Source organism: Anopheles ziemanni, chromosome 2 (genome assembly GCF_943734765.1).
Source record: "Anopheles ziemanni chromosome 2, idAnoZiCoDA_A2_x.2, whole genome shotgun sequence".
In the NCBI taxonomy this organism is placed as follows: domain Eukaryota; kingdom Metazoa; phylum Arthropoda; class Insecta; order Diptera; family Culicidae; genus Anopheles; species Anopheles ziemanni.
The window spans coordinates 29,823,133-29,840,000 of record NC_080705.1 but is presented as its reverse complement, the minus strand read 5'-3'; the positions used below and the strand labels follow the sequence as shown (position 1 = coordinate 29,840,000).

The following is a 16,868-nucleotide window of genomic DNA, read 5'->3' as shown; positions in this document are numbered from 1 at the left end:
GAGGATTTCCTGCTGGGTAAAAGGTACATACAATCATGGTTCATAAAAGCGTGTGTTCCATAGTGTGTTGAGGAAATCTCTCTCGAAGTATTATTCTTCAGTAAGATGGGCATGTCTTCATATTCACTTTGGAGATAGTTTAAATATTTTACTGAGTATATGAACTAAAAAACTAAATAATAAATAAAGGTAAGAAGGACTCGAACGCCTTCATTGTGCAACGTGTCTGGCAGAGATTAAAATACGAAAGGTCTGTCAAATAAATTTCGCCAGTCACGATCCCATTTCCCTCCCAATTAACGTTCACCGGCCGTTCATTGGCCGTTTGAAACATTTCCAATCCGACTTGCAGTCGCCACCCTTTGGCGTGTTTAAAGGGACCCGAAAGGTGTCGAATCCCTTGCGAAGTGTGCGTACGGCTGGTGTCCAATTCCCCTTTTCCTGCCTCCCGTCCCCATTCCGCGCCGGCAACGAAGAGCCAAAAAAGGGTGTTAATAAACATTTCAACCACGTTATCACATCGTATCGTGCGGACGCGCGCGCTTCGGACCGCAATCATCGCATCGGAACTCCCGCTGTTCGGCCGGCAAAAGCCGTAAGGGAAGTCCGGCCGGGCTGGCCTGCTGGATGGATGGGACGGATCCGCCTAGCGGAAACGAATGGCCTGTGGGCGTCGCTCCGGGAAGGAGTCACCGCCCGGCCGTCCGAAAGGCGTGAACGGTTGAATGGCCAACGGGCGAGTGGAAGGAAGGTGCTAAATGGATTATCGGTTCCCCAACAAACACACACACACACACACGCTGGATGGCTAATTGAATGCTGTGGGAAGTCAATCGGATTGACATTTGGCTAAACCACGGATATGGATCAAGGACCGCGGGTGGGTTCGTGCAGCACTTTGGAATGCTTCCTTTCCTCCTCTTCCCGCCTCCGGGGCACGCCCGACGGTTGAGACAAAAACACGACTTCTGCGCGCGGGAATATCGAATTAGGAAGCATTTCCATTCGTTACCGACCATTAATCGTAAACGCAATGCGATGCAAACGCAAACGGTCAGTCAGGTTTAAAAGGTTCCACTAGCAGCCAGAGTTTGCCAGAATGGCCGGTAATAACGGCGTATTAAACTTTACTTTCGGTTTCTGCTGGCGAAAGAGCGAACAGGTTTGTTTTTGATGTACATGCGCAAAACAGGCCGGTACCATATGGCGGATTCTAAATCGGAGGCCGATTTGGCGTTTGATATCAGTTGAGTACGCAACAAGACACACTTTAAGTGGACAATAATGGGTTATAAATTTTATTGCCTACACAAACAAAAATAACATACTGCGGGCAAGTGTACGATTCTTTTCTTTTTGCTTTTTGTAACATATGATTTTATATATCGCAATAAATGCCACTCCGATTTGAATATGGTAGTGAAAGGGAAATACACTTTGGTACGGATTAAATTAGACATTAAATGTCAGATCGCTTGGAACAAAGAATGTGAATTATCCCACGCCTTTGGAACTTGTAGAGCTGTCTGTTGTTTCCCTCAAATTGTTTGAAACTCTAATGGTAAATGTTTCTAATGAAGCTGTTTACCAATCCAATTTCATCTGCAAATATATGGCCGTCGGTTTCAGCTGGTAGATGACGACGCGGTGACAACGATGGGTCAAGTAGTAAAATGCTAATCCCGTATCGTATGCCAACATCTTGTTACTATACATTCTATAAGAAAAACACAAACTAAACCAAACGTACGAAAGGTCACCGGAATAATTAAATCCCACCCCAGAAAAGAAACCAGAACGAGATTCGACGCAGCGGAAATACCGTACGAGGAGCCGATGTCTGACCTATGGACAGGTTTTTGGCCACGCAGAAAACGTAGCATCATATCATCCTTCGCTCTTTCGATGCCATTTTCACCCGATACGCCATTTTTCTCCTCCCCGTCCGTCGCGTGTGATCGCATTTGTCACCAGAATGGCCACTGGGGATTCACCGTTCGGCTACGCGGTGTTTTCACCATCGGTTCTAACTGCCATTTGAGAGTGTGTGTGTGTGCTCGGTTGCTCCGGATGATTCCCGATGCTCCGATCGAGTTCATGCCGACGACGACGGATGGGGCCGAACTTTAGCATTTCCCGACCTACGGCCGATGCGTAGAAACTCTTGCTTATCTCAGGGCCCCGCTTTTACAAATCCGGTTTCTGGACCGCGTTTGGTGCTCGAAGGCGTTATAAAGTCTTTGAACTCTGTGCCTCGAGCCATCCAAGTGTTTGGCTTATGCGATCGATTATTTTTACTGCTCTCAGCTCAGGGAACGAAATGGAAGTCGATAAAAACACTATCTATGCCTGCGAAGTTAAACTTCGGGAAGATTCATCACCGTCGTCAAAGGCCATATAATATTGTAGCAATTTTCCCGTGACCGATAATTCAAGGGCATCCGGGGCCCGTCTAATAATAAGGAAGAAGCCATCGATGCTCTCGATTAGTCACGTTCGGTTCGTAAGATTGATAGACGGTAAGAGGATGTAAAGTAATCCAACTCCTCCCACCCCGATTACGTTCACGCCAACCTTGGATTAGGCGTTGAAGCATTAAAAGCATTGAAATACGGCTCAATAGTTGCATCCCCGCTGTGCCCGTGGCCTGGTCCGAGGGGGGGGCGAGAGTAATTGGTAGGTCATTTGTAGCTGACCATGCCACATGCCGAGCCATCATACACTATTTATGTGCTAGCTGATGTGGGATTTATTTGAAATTCGTGACTCGATAAAAAAAAGAATCGTTTATCTATTCGTTCTGAATGGTCAAAACGAAAAAGGTCCATCTGTCTATATTTTATAGACTAGTTAGTCGATCATTGAGAACCCATTTAAACGTGTTTCTTTTTAAAGAACTTAATCACACCAAAACCGTACCGTGCCTTTATTCATTCGAATGTTTCCTTCTGCTTCTATCCTCCTAGGGCTATTCCTGTGTCGATCTGATGAACGCCGGTATGCGCCAATCGGGTGTCTACTATCTGCAAATCCGCGGTACGACGTACTGGTTCCTGAAGGTGTTCTGCGAACAAGAAATCGCTGATGGCGGATGGACGGTATGTAAAGCTAAGGGGGGAAAATTATTTTTTGTGAAACGAAAGATAAAAAAAAACTAATCGTACCCCTGCTGTCGTATAGGTCATTCAACGACGTGACGATTTTGGAGATCCGCGCGAAAACTTCAACCGCGACTGGGCGGACTACAAGAACGGTTTTGGCGATCCTGCCAAGGAGTTCTGGCTCGGAAATGAGAACATCTACATGCTGACGAACAACGAAGACTACTCGCTGCGGGTGGAGTTGGAGGACTTCGAAGGAAACAAGAGGTACGGAGAGGGGGTCTCTGGTGCTTGGGTGCAGTCGTTTACTAAGTTCTTGCTTGTGTTCACAGATACGCCCAGTATTCGCACTTTAAGATCCACTCCGAGCAGGACTACTACAAGCTGGAAATTGACGGCTACGAAGGCAATGCCGGTGATTCGCTGAATGACCCATGGTACGGTTCCAACAACAGCCCGTTCTCGACGTACAACCGAGACAACGACCGAAGCTCACTCAACTGTGCCAGCATGCTGAAGGTAAGACTCTGCGCCATCTCGGGATGATCCTTCAATGGATTTGTCTAACGCACACTTCCCTTTCTCGTCACAGGGCGGCTGGTGGTGGAAGTCATGCGGACGAGGACTGAACGGACTGTATCTGCACGATCCGCAGGATCTTACCGCCCGGCAGGGCATCGTCTGGTTCCGCTGGAGAGGCTGGGACTACACGCTCAAGAAGGCCACCATGATGATCAAGCCGAAGGGTCCGCAGCCACAGGTGGCCGGCACGACGTAATAGTGATACTTCCGTGACACGAATTGTACAAATTATTACCGTTTGTTTTCACTTGCTCCTCACACTCACACTACCCTAAAACACACACACACACACACGGAGACACGCATATACACACACATCCACATGCGCACACTCATCATCAAGTAAGCATAGAACATCACCACAAACTCATCGAAAAGGAAAAATCAACTCCCCATCCAGACGGTGACCATCCGCAATTCATCATTCTCTCATCCTGCACTGTATCCTTCCATTATCCCGAGCTTTTCGTGTCCAAACGCACACTCGAAAGTCAATGCAATTTGGATCGAGTAGGCGTACCGTTGTCACAGGAACGTTTTCCTTTCACCACGCGATTCCGAAGCTTCACGAGGAGCTTTAGTAATTGATCCTTGCTTTTCATCGATTCATCGATCCGACATCCGACACCTCTCACATGAAAAAGCGACTGAACTTGAAACTCAGTAGTACTGAACGAACTGCCCCGTTTTTCCTCCGCATCCGAGTTGGAGAGAATTAGTGACCCATTCTTCGTTCCCCACGTTCTCGACGACTCGTGTATTGTAATCCTTCATATTGTTTATTTATTAAATTTAGTTGAAAATCAAGCAGGGAAACGAGACGGGAAAAAACCAGCACAATGGAATGCAACGGAAGTGGAAATTGTACCGGGGACCCCTGGATCCCTGTTATCCCTGGAGGAAAATGTAAACGAAATGTAGTATAAAGACGGTCCCTTCTTCAAGGACTCATCAATGAATTAACGAACCCGACACCCTCTCTCTCTTTGTGAGGACAAAAATTATGCCAACAGCGCGAAATTTCTTTTCTTATCCTATAAAAGATGGTTTTTATAATGTAGACGAAGAAAAGATGAGGACAAGACAAGACGCCTGGGTGTTGAAAAACAAAACAAAAAGGGCAGGGCAGGGTAAAAGTAAAAAGCTTTTTCTTAAACAGTAAACTCTCTAACAAATTTCAACGGAGACACGATAAGGGTTTGTATGTCGATTTAACGAGAGCTGCGTTTAATACGACTCAATTCCAGTTCAACTAAGACAACATATGTCTATGTGTCTAATTTGTTCGCAAAGGCACCGCCTCCGGAGGCGGAAAATTGGCAGCCTCTGCAGGGCCGTTGAAACACGTACCATTTTTCATCGGTTGCCTCCGTTGTGTGGTTGCGAGGGGGGAAAAGGGTTGTTCCCGGATCCTTGCCGGAGTGCCCTCTTCTGCGCCACTCACTAATTGCGTACCCTCCATCGAGCACGATGATCGGATTGCCCGGCGTAGCAGTTCCGCGAACGGGAAAATCGTTCCATAAATCATCACAAATTGAATGTTATTGATCAGTTCGAACACCGTGCGAGTGCCGGCGTTGACCTGTAAGCGTTTATTTATCTCCCGGCTCGACGGCTCTAGAGTCTCGGGTCGGTTTGGGGCACACACACCGCTTCATAATCGCCACGTTATTGCCGACTTTTCGCCGCATTTTTCCTTGGCAAGTCTCGCCCCTGGGCCGGGGCTTTTCACTCGATCGAATGGTACGATCGGTGGTGCTCTGGTTGAGAAATCATAATAATGATGATGATAATAATCATAAAGTATCCCCGTGTGTCGACGACATCTATTGGCAAATCGATGACGACTTACGATCCGCTCCGTACTGCGCCGGCCTTACTCCAGCCGATGGCGCTCGTTTCAGCTTGTGCTCGGAAGGTTTGTAGGGATTAAGGGAATAATGCAAAAAGAAACCTGTGAAACTTTTCACCACTTGCTGCGGTGGTGCAATCCCTCTCGTCGGTGGAATGTGCACTCGGAAACGGCTGCCCACGTTCGATACCGTTTTCGTACGCCTCGGCGTACATACTTCGTGGTTAAAGAAGTTGTGAAACTGCGTTGTTTTCTGCTGTTCCGCAACGTTATGGGAACACGATTGGCATAGTTATACTTGTTCGCTGTTTGGCGGGAAAAAACATGTGGCACGCTTCAGACGCTTACACGCGGTATCCGATCACATTCGATCGCGTCCCCCTTGCGTGTCCTGTCGATGGGAGATTTTTTTCATTTTCCAGCAGACCACCACCAACCTTCCTGGAATGTGTCGGTTTAAAGCAAACGCTCGACCAGAGGCCTCGAGCTAGATATCGTTAAGTCTTGTCCTGTTTAGATTAACATTGATCGTTTCCTTCGGCAGTGGAGCGCATTCGTTCGTTCGATTATAAGATTTTCCGTTCACCCCGTTCCCCGTGTTGTTCACGTTATTTTCTGATCGAAAAATGACCCTCCGGAAAATCACGGCCGCGCTTCAAGAAAAGCGAAGAAACGACAGAAGCCGTAAAAAAACAACCGCATGCATGCATACATGTTCACACATCACACATACACAAACATGCAATTGTAAATATCGTTTTAATTTAATAGTTGATAGAATGTTTTATATTGAAATAAATATAAAAATCCTCCGAAAAATATATTAACTGAAGTTTCATTTATTTCGAGTTCCATAGCAAGTGTACATAATATCACAACACAAATGGTATACCGCAAATTATGTTCAATATTAAAAAGAAATTTTTTTTTTTTATGCAAATTAACGTTCTATTGGACGTGTGAAAGTTATGCATTAACATTTGGTAGAATTGTTCAGCCTTAAGAAATAAATGTGATTGAAAAAGTACCTGACCAGTCAAAATGACTGGTCCGGTAGTTCTAGTGTTAATGTTGTTGTATGTACACGAGCGATGAGCGATAAGGAAGATAACTCCTTTTTTTCAATTAATGTGGTAAATCTATCTTTAAGTATACGTCTAAGTTTGAAAAATTATGCGAAGAGTTCCCACAGTAATTAAGCAGAATACTAGTCGACATACGTCTCGTATCTTACCCTTAAAATGACAATGCTAGATGGAAATCTCTTGAAGCGAATGGGAAGATCTCTTGATCTTCGGTACCCTGTACGTTTTGTCAAAGGAACAAAAGAATAATTCCTCATCTGTTCGCCAAGTAGATACATCAACAATGTTACCTATAAAGAATTTCAGATTCTAAACTTATAACCATTTTTGGTTACAAGGATTTTCAGATGACATCATAACAACAGCATCATTATTTCTAACTACGACACATGATATTCCAACTGCATCAGTTGATTTTATAACGCGATCATGTTCATTAATGTTTTATTAAGAAAATGAAACAAGATGGTTTGGAATCTAAAATGAAATGCAACTGAAGTTGAATTAAAAAACATAAATGTTAAATTGTCATGGCAAAAACTGTAATCTGAGTAAAATGTTTACCTGGCCAACGATGGAGAATAAAAGCAAATTTTTTACCAGTTTTGGTCCTTTAAATTTGTGATAGTGTTTTAAAAAGATTTTTTACTGATTTTCATAGCAAAATCGTAATTGAATATTTGGTTAATTTATTATTGACAAACAAATTCAACCAACTACTGTCAAACTCGATTCAAAATGGCTGACTGTCAAAATGCTACGAAGCCACCTATTTATTCAGTTTCTTTGAGAACGCACAAGAAAGTGCTTCGTTTCCTCATTTAATGTTAAAATTTTCAATAACACGCATAGTTAGACGGTGAAAAGTGTGTTTCCCTTTGTTGGCCGGCCCTCCATCGGCCACGCAAAACGTGTGGAAACGTGTGTTTTTTTAAATCGCGGGCGCGCTGTTTGTGCGAAGTGAAAATGAAGAATGGTGTTTCGCGCTGGAGGTGCCTGCGGAGTGAAAGGAATTCCGAATTTCTTCACTCAACCCGTGTCGCAGTCGGCCAGGGACTGTAGCCAAAATTGCACTGCTTATCAAAGCTTTTCCACGGAGGAAAAATATACCACCGACGTTAAGATGAAGCGCGTACCGCACGCCAACCAGTATTATTATGCTCCAGTGGTGCTTTTGTTGCTGCTGGCCAGCCTTGGCGGCCAGTGCCAGGGTGCCCTAGCGCCCGCCAGTACTATTTTTGTAAATAATATAGTTCCACTGATAACGAGCAATGTTAGTGTTAGTGTACCGATAAGTTCCGATAACCACCAAGTGCCTTCGACGGTGATATCATCTCCGTTGCCGTCGACAACATCATCATCATCATCATTATCAACACCAACCTCAACGCATGCCGTGCCAATCGGTGGTGGTGGTGGCCTTCCGACGCAGGCCGCAACAAGTGAATATGGAATCCAGGAGTTGACTAAGCGCCTGGAATCGACCTTCGAACTGGTTCGCGGCGAGGAATTGGATGTTGTTGGCGTGCAGGTAAGATTGGTTTTCGATTGGTAAACAAAATCTAAACATAAACAAACTTTTCACATGTGAAAATCCATTTCTTCGTTTTAGAAACTGTACGACAACATGGAAATCACGACAACCGCACGAAATGACATGGATTTGCTGGAAAAAATTGCCCAAAAGTTGTCCCGCAAACTCGACCAAACGATCTCAGTAGTCGAGGAGTTGCGTCGTTACATCCTACAGACCGGGGCCAAGCACGGTGCAAAGTATAACACTCTGATCAACCCATGCCCGTACAGCGAACTGATAAACCCTTGGGAAGACGAAGCACCGTTCGATCTGCAAAGCTTCATCCAGAGCACCAAACTGTCGAATGCTTCGCTCGGAAAACATTTCTCCCCCTCGGGCGACGCCTCGGCGCTGATGAACGCCGGTTCCGGTGGAAGCAGTGGCACGGTGGGGCCCGGTGGCTTCCTGGATTTCAGTGCCTTCCCAACGAACGCCGACTCGAACCGGCCACGGATACGCATCACCGATCAGACAATCGACGATAACAATGCCAACCTACAGCAGCGCTTTGGCGAACAGAGCGCCGTGATGGAGGAAAACTATGTCAGCTTTCGGCAGCAGTTCTTTTTGTCCTCGTTCGATCACGCCAGCGCGTACAAATGTCACTACTACCCGCGGGACGGCCGGTTGAAGGCACTGTACCTCTCGACGGTGCGCAGCAAACACGTGCTGATACTGCTCGACATCGGCAGCACGATTACGTTCGATCAGCTCGAGGTGGCCAAGGCGATCAGTAAGTTTGTGCTGTTTCTGCTCAACGAAAACGATCGCATCGCGGTGGTGGCCATCGGGCAGCAGGGAGTCGTTACGCCGGCGGATTACTACGACTGCCGTACCGGGCGTTTTGTTCGCGCGACGATGGACGAAAAGGAGCGAATGGTCGAGTTTATCGACTCGCTAAATCGCACCAAAACGGCCACAGACCATGCGGCGGGGTTCCAGTATGCGTTCGATGCGTTCGCCGAGATATACCGGGCGCATGATGATGAGGTTCCCATCGTATTCCTCTACCTGGGCCGTGCGTTGGTTCCCCCGGGATCCCCGATACCGACGAGCGTGATGCAAACGATCCACGAGGGACAGACGCGCCTTCCGTATCCGGTCATTATCAACAGCTGCCTCATTCTGCTCGACGAGCGGGAAGTGGCACAGGAGAAGCAATTTATTGCCGACATTACCACGCAGAACTATGCACGGTACAACCTGTCGCAGGTGATCTATCCGGCGGGAAAGATGGTGATGATTTCGAAGCACTCGTTCGACGCGCAACGGTTCATCGTGGCGCTGATGGAACCGTTCCTTGGCGCCTCGCGGTTTATCGAAGAACACCTACGTGCGCATCTGCCGTACTATGATCCATCGCTGCAGGACACGGTCGTGACGTTGAGCTACCCTGCCGGGGTGCATGGACTGGTCGGGGTTGATTTGTATCTAAGTGATCTTGCGGAACACGTGGCTTACTACCGGCAGCAGGATAGTTCGTACGCGTTTCTCATCGACCTGCAGGGTAACACGATAATGCATCCATCATTCCCAAGACCGCTGGCGGCCCGCGGAAGTTTCTTCGTAACCAACATTACCCGGCTCGAGCGCGAACACTTTACGCCGGCGTACAGACGAATGCTCGTCGATCCGGAGGGCAACCTGAGGATCAATCACTATGGAACAAACCGCACGACCGGATACTACTGGAAACGGGTGCATTTCTACATCGTGTGCATCGTGCGCACGTTTGACGCGGACAGCGGAAACTCCATCGAACCAGGTGGTGCTCGCGATCGGGGGAATCCACAGGTGCAATATCTCTACCCGGTGGCTGGCGGTGGACGGAGCACCGTAGAGTACAACTTTATTGCCACCAGCAGCATGACGACAAGGAACTTGCTTTCCGCACTGATCTATCATCGGATCGATATTTACCCACCGCAACTGCAGCGTCCTTCGGGGGATATGCTCCACCCGAACGGTGATGGTTCGATGTGCCGATTGGTGAAGCAGCTAGCCCTGGCCGATGCAAGCACCCTTTACCTGAGTGCATCCTCTTTCCAATCACCTTATGCACACATTCGTAACAACCGCGAAGGCTCGACAAGTGAAGAGGACACCGTGCGCACCATTCAGAATATCATGGCCTACCTGAAGGACACGTACGGAAAGCTACTGTTTGCAAACCCCGGCCTACAACCGGACGTCCGCAGCGATGTGCTCGCGTTGCTGCAAGTGCTCTACGACTATCGCGTACGCCACGGCCAGAGTGACCTTAGCCGATACATCGTGCGACGGTACGCGGCCACCGTCAACGGAGTGCTGCAGGTTTTCCCCGGTGGCCTACTGGACAGTGATCTCGAGCCAACGAAGCGTCCGTGGTTCGTGAAAGCGATGGCATACCCGGGCCGGTTGGTCGTGACCCAGCCCTACCTGGACGCGGGCGGTGCAGGGTACGTGGTCAGCGTTGCGTACTCGATTTTCGAAGGCAAACCTCGAGCAACCAACTCAAAGGACGATACGCGGCGTACGAACGATCGAGCGATCGCGGTCGTCGCGATGGACTTCACGCAGGCGTTCTTCTACAAGCTGCTGCTCGATGCGTCGGCCGTCTGCTCGCTGGACAACATCAAGTGCTTCTTGATGGACGATCGGGGTTACCTGGTGGCCCACCCGATGCTGGTGGAAGCACCACTGCGCCCGGGGAACACTCGCCGCCCGGTGGAACACATTACGCACAAAGAGTCCCAGGTGGCCAATGATATTCTCAATCACAAGCAGCTGGTCACAAAGAAGATGTGCTACAACTACGTCAACCGGACGGTGCAGCGATTCTATCAGTTCAACATGAGCCTCGCCGAGACGGAGGTCGTCACCAATCTGATGTATGGCGAGAAAACGAAGTACCAGATTACGCTCATACCGGGCACGAACCTGTTTCTCGGCATCGTCAACTCCACAAACGATGGTGGTGCCTTCTGTCCGTGCAGTACGGTAAGCAATCCGTTCTAACCTACTATAAAGGTTCCCAATTATTGGCGATCTAGTTGTTTCTATTGGGATTGTTACTACTGCAGCATAAAACTTTAATCGCGTTTTATGAAAGTGCGAACTTTGGTGCCAGTGTTATTTTTCCAAGTTTTGTTGATCATATGAATAATTTACGGTTTATATGCCCAAAACGAACCAAAAACAAAACTGTGTGAATGTATAATTTATAACCGATTAATTCGTTATCCAAATGATCAGATAGTTCCTTAACTAATTGTGGTTGGTGTAAACAAAGAGGAGAAAATCTGCAGAAAAGGGCAATCAAAGCACACTAGATCAACTATACTGCGTAAAAAATAGCGATGAAGGATCCACCAATCGCGCCACAATACTTGGATAAAAATAATCCGGGAAAACATTTGACTATAAACATATTTCACCCACCAGTTTACTTCTCTTATACCACAAGCATCACTAAGCATTTCTTCTTTTGTAGGTTGGAAATTCGTGTCTTAACTGCAACCGTATGGAGCAAACGGAGTGTGAATGTCCCTGCGAGTGTCCACTGGACTACGGCATGGGTGAACCGGATGGCGCTGGTTGCTCGATGCAACCGAAGCGTCCCAAATCTGGCGGTGTATTTCCCGTGCCCCTTTGTTCGCCTCTTCCCGAGGAGCTTATTTCGATGAGTGCGATCAATATCGAGACGGACTACGAACTGAAGAGCTGTACCAATGTACACTGTGAAGACTATACAACGCAGAGCGAGTGTTTAGGTATGTTACCCGAAAACCTTTCAAACTAGGGTTGAATAATGTGTGACTTCCTTTTTCAGGTTTGGTTGGATGTGAATGGTGCCAGGTGGATGTGGATGGAGAAAACACGCTCACTACACCCTTCTGTACGGCGCAGTTGGCCTGCTTTAATGGTGTCTTCGGAGCGCCTACTCCGTACGGTGATGCAGCCTACAATGGGAACAACATGGAGTCGATCCTACCGCCCGCCTACAGCTCGATCGGCCCGGTTGCCGGAGCAATCCTAGCGCTCTGCATCGTGGTCGGGTTTGCGATGTACTGCTTCCGGCAAAACACCGACCAGAGCGGAGCTTCGGAGCAACTGTACGACGATCTGGTGGTCGATCACTGCCACGGGCTTCCACTGTCCCGGTTCGATCTGGATGATGGCAGTCCATCCGATGACTGTGACATTAGTCGCACGAATGCCAAACAAAACCTGCTTATGAACGGACAGCACAATGCCAACTACATGATCATCCCCAATGTGGCCTCCCCGTACCAGATGTCGGCGGATTATCGACGCCCGAATGGAGCCGGCGGAGGCGGATCCTCAGACCACGGTTACTCCACCATGACGCACCACGAGGAATCGGAGCACCTCTGTCTGTCGAATGTTGATCCGCAGGGCGCGCCAACTGGCCACTCTGCCGGTCATGCTGGGGCCGGAGGGAAACGTCTCTCGATGTCGGACAGTGCCTCGATCAGCACGTCCGTCTCGAGTCCGTACAGTAATCATACCGGAGGGCCGGGTAGTTCATTCCTTTCGAAACCACCGATGCTAAACGGCGATACGAAGATCGGCCCGAACGCCGATCGTTTCATTGATCCGGCGGCGGCACAGTCGTTGCTCCCATCGCCCACCTCCGTATCGCGGACGGGTATGTTTGGAGCAACGATTCTTGCACCCGGCTCTCCCGTTGCCACGGCCCCCAGCGGCCACCACATCCTCGTCCCAGTGACCGTCCATAGAAATATGGAAGTGTCCTAGTGGGATATCAACAGTGAAGGTGGTTATACGCCACCTAGGCTTTGGCATTTTGCGCTTGGACAGGCAGCTTCAACGAATGCGCTTCCATTACATCCCCCTCCTTGATGGTACTTAATGTTTTCTTTCGTACCAGGCAGCTAAACAAACGGCAGGTTGTGTCGTTTTAACCCTTTCCGCGTAGTTTGTGCTGTATTCAGACAAAGGAAAAGAAAAGCGGAAACGAACGGATACTTAGCATACTTAGGGTAAGGTATTCAATTCGTCCCCAGGAATCATGCAACGAAAAACAATATCACCTCAAACCGACTGAGACTGAGATTGCCCTTGAAGAAGAAAAGGATGCGCTGAAAAGGAACTAGCTGCCAACGTAGTAAAGTAGCTTATTTTTAAACATTTACAACGGTTTGTAGTTGTTTTCCCTAACTTTCGTCCTTCCAGTACGCCAGACGCTTGCCTTTTTAGCTGTTAAAAGTATTGTTTTGTTAAGGATTAGGAAATAAGAATACACGAGCGCACACGTGTTTTTGTGCCGCATCATTTAAATCTGTCGTACCGAGATTTAACCGTATACGTTATCGTTGTTGCTTGTACGATTGTCCGTAACATGCATATTTGCTACGTCCAGTAGTAAAGTACCAGTTAAAATGTCCATTTACATGGAGCTATTCAATGCACTTTGTTCACATAGCTATTAATTAAGGAAATGTTTGTGCTTCCCCGTTTTTTTCTAAATGTGCAGCTTTTTGTGGAATTATTTTTATTGTACAAAGTGTCCATCTGTCCTGACCATTTTTAGCAGTAAGTGACGAACATATACCTCTAGCTAAGAATGTATTTGTAGAATTTCTGAGCAGTACGTTTTGCAGCTCTTGCAAGAAAAAGGGTGCGTGCTGTACTTTACATGAAACAATAAAATTATTTAACAGATTTCAATTGAAACATTGTGAAAATTTGTATAGATTTCGTGCACAAAATAACGGCCCTTGTTGTTTTCGAAAACATCGTACATTCGAATTTGGTTCTTCGAACATGACACCCCTTTGGAAAAGGGGAGGGAATCCGACCGCTTGTTTTGATGTAGCATTCCATCCAGTTTACATTTTCCAAAACACTCGGATGTAGTTGGTAATTGTTGCTAGTAGAGTTGCAATTCCGACGCCGTGTGTTTCCCTTTTCGCCACCATGGCTACTAAGAATATCTTCTCCAAACATCTCCCGAACGTAAAGCTTGCAACTCGTTTCGATGCGGACGGCAATGAGATACAGGTGAGGTGCAGAGATGCAGTTTCCCCGCTTATCAGTTCCATGGCTTCTGCCGCTTTGCAACATTGTCCATCCCACGGATTGATGATAACTGCCTATGCTGGCCTCCGCAATTTTTAGGTTGAAAAACGAGAAGATGAAGAGCAGAAGCGCAAGGAGCAGGAAATTATTGACGCGCTCGTCGGGGCTGGCTACTATCGGGCGCATATTCTGGGACTCTCTTCCTTCGACAAAATCGTGGGCGGAATGACCTGGTGCATCGAAGCCTGCGACTATGACGTCAATGTGGATCTTCTGTTTCACGAGAATCTTACCATCGGACAAAAGATGTATGTGAAATCGTAGTGTGCGCTTGAATGTAATAATACTAATCCATAGCTAATTCGTCTTTTTTCCCCACAGTGCTTTGACGGAGAAAATCGTTGGCGTGCTGCCGCGGATGAAGTGTCCCTACCTAATAGAACCACATCAGATTCAGGGATTGGACTTTATCAACATTTTCCCGGTGATTCAGTGGTTGGTGAAGCGTTCGGTAGAAAATCGCACCAAGAAAGCTGACACACTGAGGAAGCTAGCGGCGACGCAGTTCCAGAACCACTTTACTCTCGAATCAGACCGCCAGTTGCAGCGTTTGCGAGTAACACAGTTGGGCCATCTGCAGGCCATCGAAGCGAAGTATCTTCCCAAGCGACAATTCAAGCTACGGAAGGCTGCCGGTGGCGGGTGGATACCGGTACGCCCACGAGGGGATGCTACGGGACAGGAAGAATCCGAAGAAGGTCAATCCATTGAAGAGGAAACTGAAGATGAAGATACGGAAGAAGCTGAGGTACCTTTGTCCACCGTTCGGGAGGTACTGTTGTAGTGTGATGTGTTTGTTCTGCTCTATCTAACGTTTTGCTTAATTTTTGTTCGGCATTGCGATTTTGCACCCGTTTGGTTTTTCTTTTCTTTCCTTTTATTTTAGCTTGATTTTGAAGTTTTATTTAAAAGCTTTGCAAAGGAGGTAATTATTGAGTTTCAACCCGTGTTTAAAACACCCAGCGTTAATGTGAACAACATAAAGTTAAAGCCGATTATTCTCTTCTAGCATAATATTTCTATCGAACTCTCGGAAACTGACCATTCAACCCTGACGAAAACGTATGACATAATCAAGCAAAAATTATCGCCCGAAGCACTTGAGCAAGTGGCCGAACGAAACCAAATGAAAACTCAACTGGCAGCCAAACTTGCGCTGGAGAAGAAACTCGAGCTGGCTCGCATTGAATGCGACCAGCTGCAGGAAACGGTCCGTGAGGAGGAACATCAGCTTCAGGTGGCCACTGAGCAAAAGGAAAACCTGGAGGAGGAAATTCGTAATCTCGACAATCTGGAAATCAGTGAAGAGAATCAAAAGTAGATTTTGTTGCAGCACTTTAAATGTGAATATTGCTCGATCGTAATTTTTTCTTCATTTTTTTTCCTAGGATTTTGGATCACGTTAAGCAACTCGTTTTAAAGAACGAACGTATGAAGAAGCAGGAAACTTTGTTCAAAGAAAATTGCAAAAAAGAACTTGCGGAACTGCAACAAAAGATTGAGTAGGCATTCCTTTTGCAAGACGCGTTTTTCGGAGGGAAACAATAATTCGATCTTCATTTTTTTTAGAAAATCAGAAGTTTCCACGCCGGAGGAAGATGTGAAGGAACTGCAAAGGCAACTCGATATGGAACAGGAGCGTTTGAAGTCCCTTCGTTTGCAGCTGGCGAAGAAAAACCGGGCCTACGTTTCGATCAACCGTCAGCTGGATAACATCCCGGATCGAACTGAACTTGCTCAGTATCAACGAAGATTTCTGGAACTTTACAATCAAGGTAGGCGATTTTTTTTATAGTTCCTTCCAATTCTACTAAAAAGTCTTCTATACTGTCCAGTCAGTGCAAAGCACCGGGAAACGAAGCAATTCTATACGCTCTACAACACACTGGACGACACAAAGCTTTATCTGGAGAAGGAAATGTCATTGCTGAATTCAATCTACGAAAACTATTCCGGTGCCATGCAGACTCCCCACTCGAGGGAACAGTTTGTGCAGCAGTTCGAAACGATCGTCGAGGGCATCCGGTCGACGAAGGGTAAACTGAAGAAAAAGTGCGACGATGAAAAGGCCAAACGTGATGGACTGAACTCACAGTTGCTCTGTCTGGTGGAGCAGCAGCGAAAGTATGCTGCCACGGTCAAGCAGCTCACGATGGAATGCCAGCGCAATGAGGCCCTGCTGCAGCGTTTGAAGGCACTGAAAGCCATTGCGGCTAGTGCTGGCCACCAGTCGTAGGCGCAACGAGTTGCTAAATTACAGACCCATTCCTTCGCCAAGCGAAAATGAAACACCATGAATATATACTCTACCACCTGTTGTGACACGAGTTCGATTAAGGACTAGTACCTTTATTCCGCATATCACGGGCTTTCATTTTCCGGCTGCTGAGGCACTTCTCGCAACCGCTGGCTTTTGATTTCCCGCTCGATGTAGTAATTTAGGTCACGAAGGGGATGGTAGTAATTGTGGACCACCTGTGAGCCGATGAACATCGACAGTAGGGAGGCGGCCATAAAGGTAAGATACTGTCGCATAGGAACACCGGCAGGCATGATCGGACCGTTGC

The 16,868-nt window shown here is 47.3% G+C and overlaps 4 protein-coding genes across 4 annotated transcripts in view; 3 read left to right on the top strand and 1 right to left on the bottom strand.

Moving 5' to 3' along the window:
* LOC131282463 (angiopoietin-1) overlaps window positions 1-3,879 on the top strand; it is a 7,623-nt gene extending 3,744 nt beyond the window's left edge. The window contains 4 exon segments of the mRNA XM_058311941.1: window positions 2,967-3,098; window positions 3,181-3,368; window positions 3,434-3,620; window positions 3,694-3,879. Coding sequence (XP_058167924.1) covers window positions 2,967-3,098; window positions 3,181-3,368; window positions 3,434-3,620; window positions 3,694-3,879 — 693 coding nt within the window.
* Window positions 3,880-7,639: 3,760 nt separating this feature from the next.
* LOC131281267 (VWFA and cache domain-containing protein CG16868) lies at window positions 7,640-12,969 on the top strand. The gene is made up of 4 exons (XM_058310543.1): window positions 7,640-8,151; window positions 8,233-11,175; window positions 11,669-11,948; window positions 12,008-12,969. The coding sequence occupies exons 1-4, from the start codon at window positions 7,744-7,746 to the stop codon at window positions 12,955-12,957; spliced, it is 4,581 nt and encodes a 1,526-aa protein (XP_058166526.1). The 5' UTR covers window positions 7,640-7,743; the 3' UTR covers window positions 12,958-12,969.
* A 1,170-nt stretch (window positions 12,970-14,139) lies between these two features.
* LOC131281487 (coiled-coil domain-containing protein 93) lies at window positions 14,140-16,537 on the top strand. Its single transcript, XM_058310822.1, has 8 exons — window positions 14,140-14,223; window positions 14,341-14,549; window positions 14,623-15,073; window positions 15,188-15,226; window positions 15,311-15,618; window positions 15,690-15,803; window positions 15,871-16,076; window positions 16,137-16,537. The coding sequence occupies exons 1-8, from the start codon at window positions 14,140-14,142 to the stop codon at window positions 16,535-16,537; spliced, it is 1,812 nt and encodes a 603-aa protein (XP_058166805.1).
* A 105-nt stretch (window positions 16,538-16,642) lies between these two features.
* LOC131282686 (ubiquinol-cytochrome-c reductase complex assembly factor 6) lies at window positions 16,643-16,854 on the bottom strand. The gene has a single exon (XM_058312213.1). The coding sequence runs from the start codon at window positions 16,852-16,854 to the stop codon at window positions 16,663-16,665; it is 192 nt and encodes a 63-aa protein (XP_058168196.1). The 3' UTR covers window positions 16,643-16,662.
* Window positions 16,855-16,868: the final 14 nt, after the last annotated feature.

Excerpts from the sequence above, each read along its gene's own strand:
- LOC131281267 (XM_058310543.1), top strand. The coding sequence starts at position 7,744 with ATGAAGCGCGTACCGCACGCCAACCAGTATTATTATGCTCCAGTGGTG. Across the intron at positions 11,176-11,668 it reads CCTTCTGTCCGTGCAGTACG|GTTGGAAATTCGTGTCTTAA; the intron begins GTAAGCAATCCG and ends CTTCTTTTGTAG. Across the intron at positions 11,949-12,007 it reads AACGCAGAGCGAGTGTTTAG|GTTTGGTTGGATGTGAATGG; the intron begins GTATGTTACCCG and ends TTCCTTTTTCAG.
- LOC131281487 (XM_058310822.1), top strand. The coding sequence starts at position 14,140 with ATGGCTACTAAGAATATCTTCTCCAAACATCTCCCGAACGTAAAGCTT. Across the intron at positions 14,550-14,622 it reads CTTACCATCGGACAAAAGAT|TGCTTTGACGGAGAAAATCG; the intron begins GTATGTGAAATC and ends TTTTCCCCACAG. Across the intron at positions 15,804-15,870 it reads GAACTGCAACAAAAGATTGA|AAAATCAGAAGTTTCCACGC; the intron begins GTAGGCATTCCT and ends CATTTTTTTTAG.
- LOC131282686 (XM_058312213.1), bottom strand. The coding sequence starts at position 16,854 with ATGCCTGCCGGTGTTCCTATGCGACAGTATCTTACCTTTATGGCCGCC.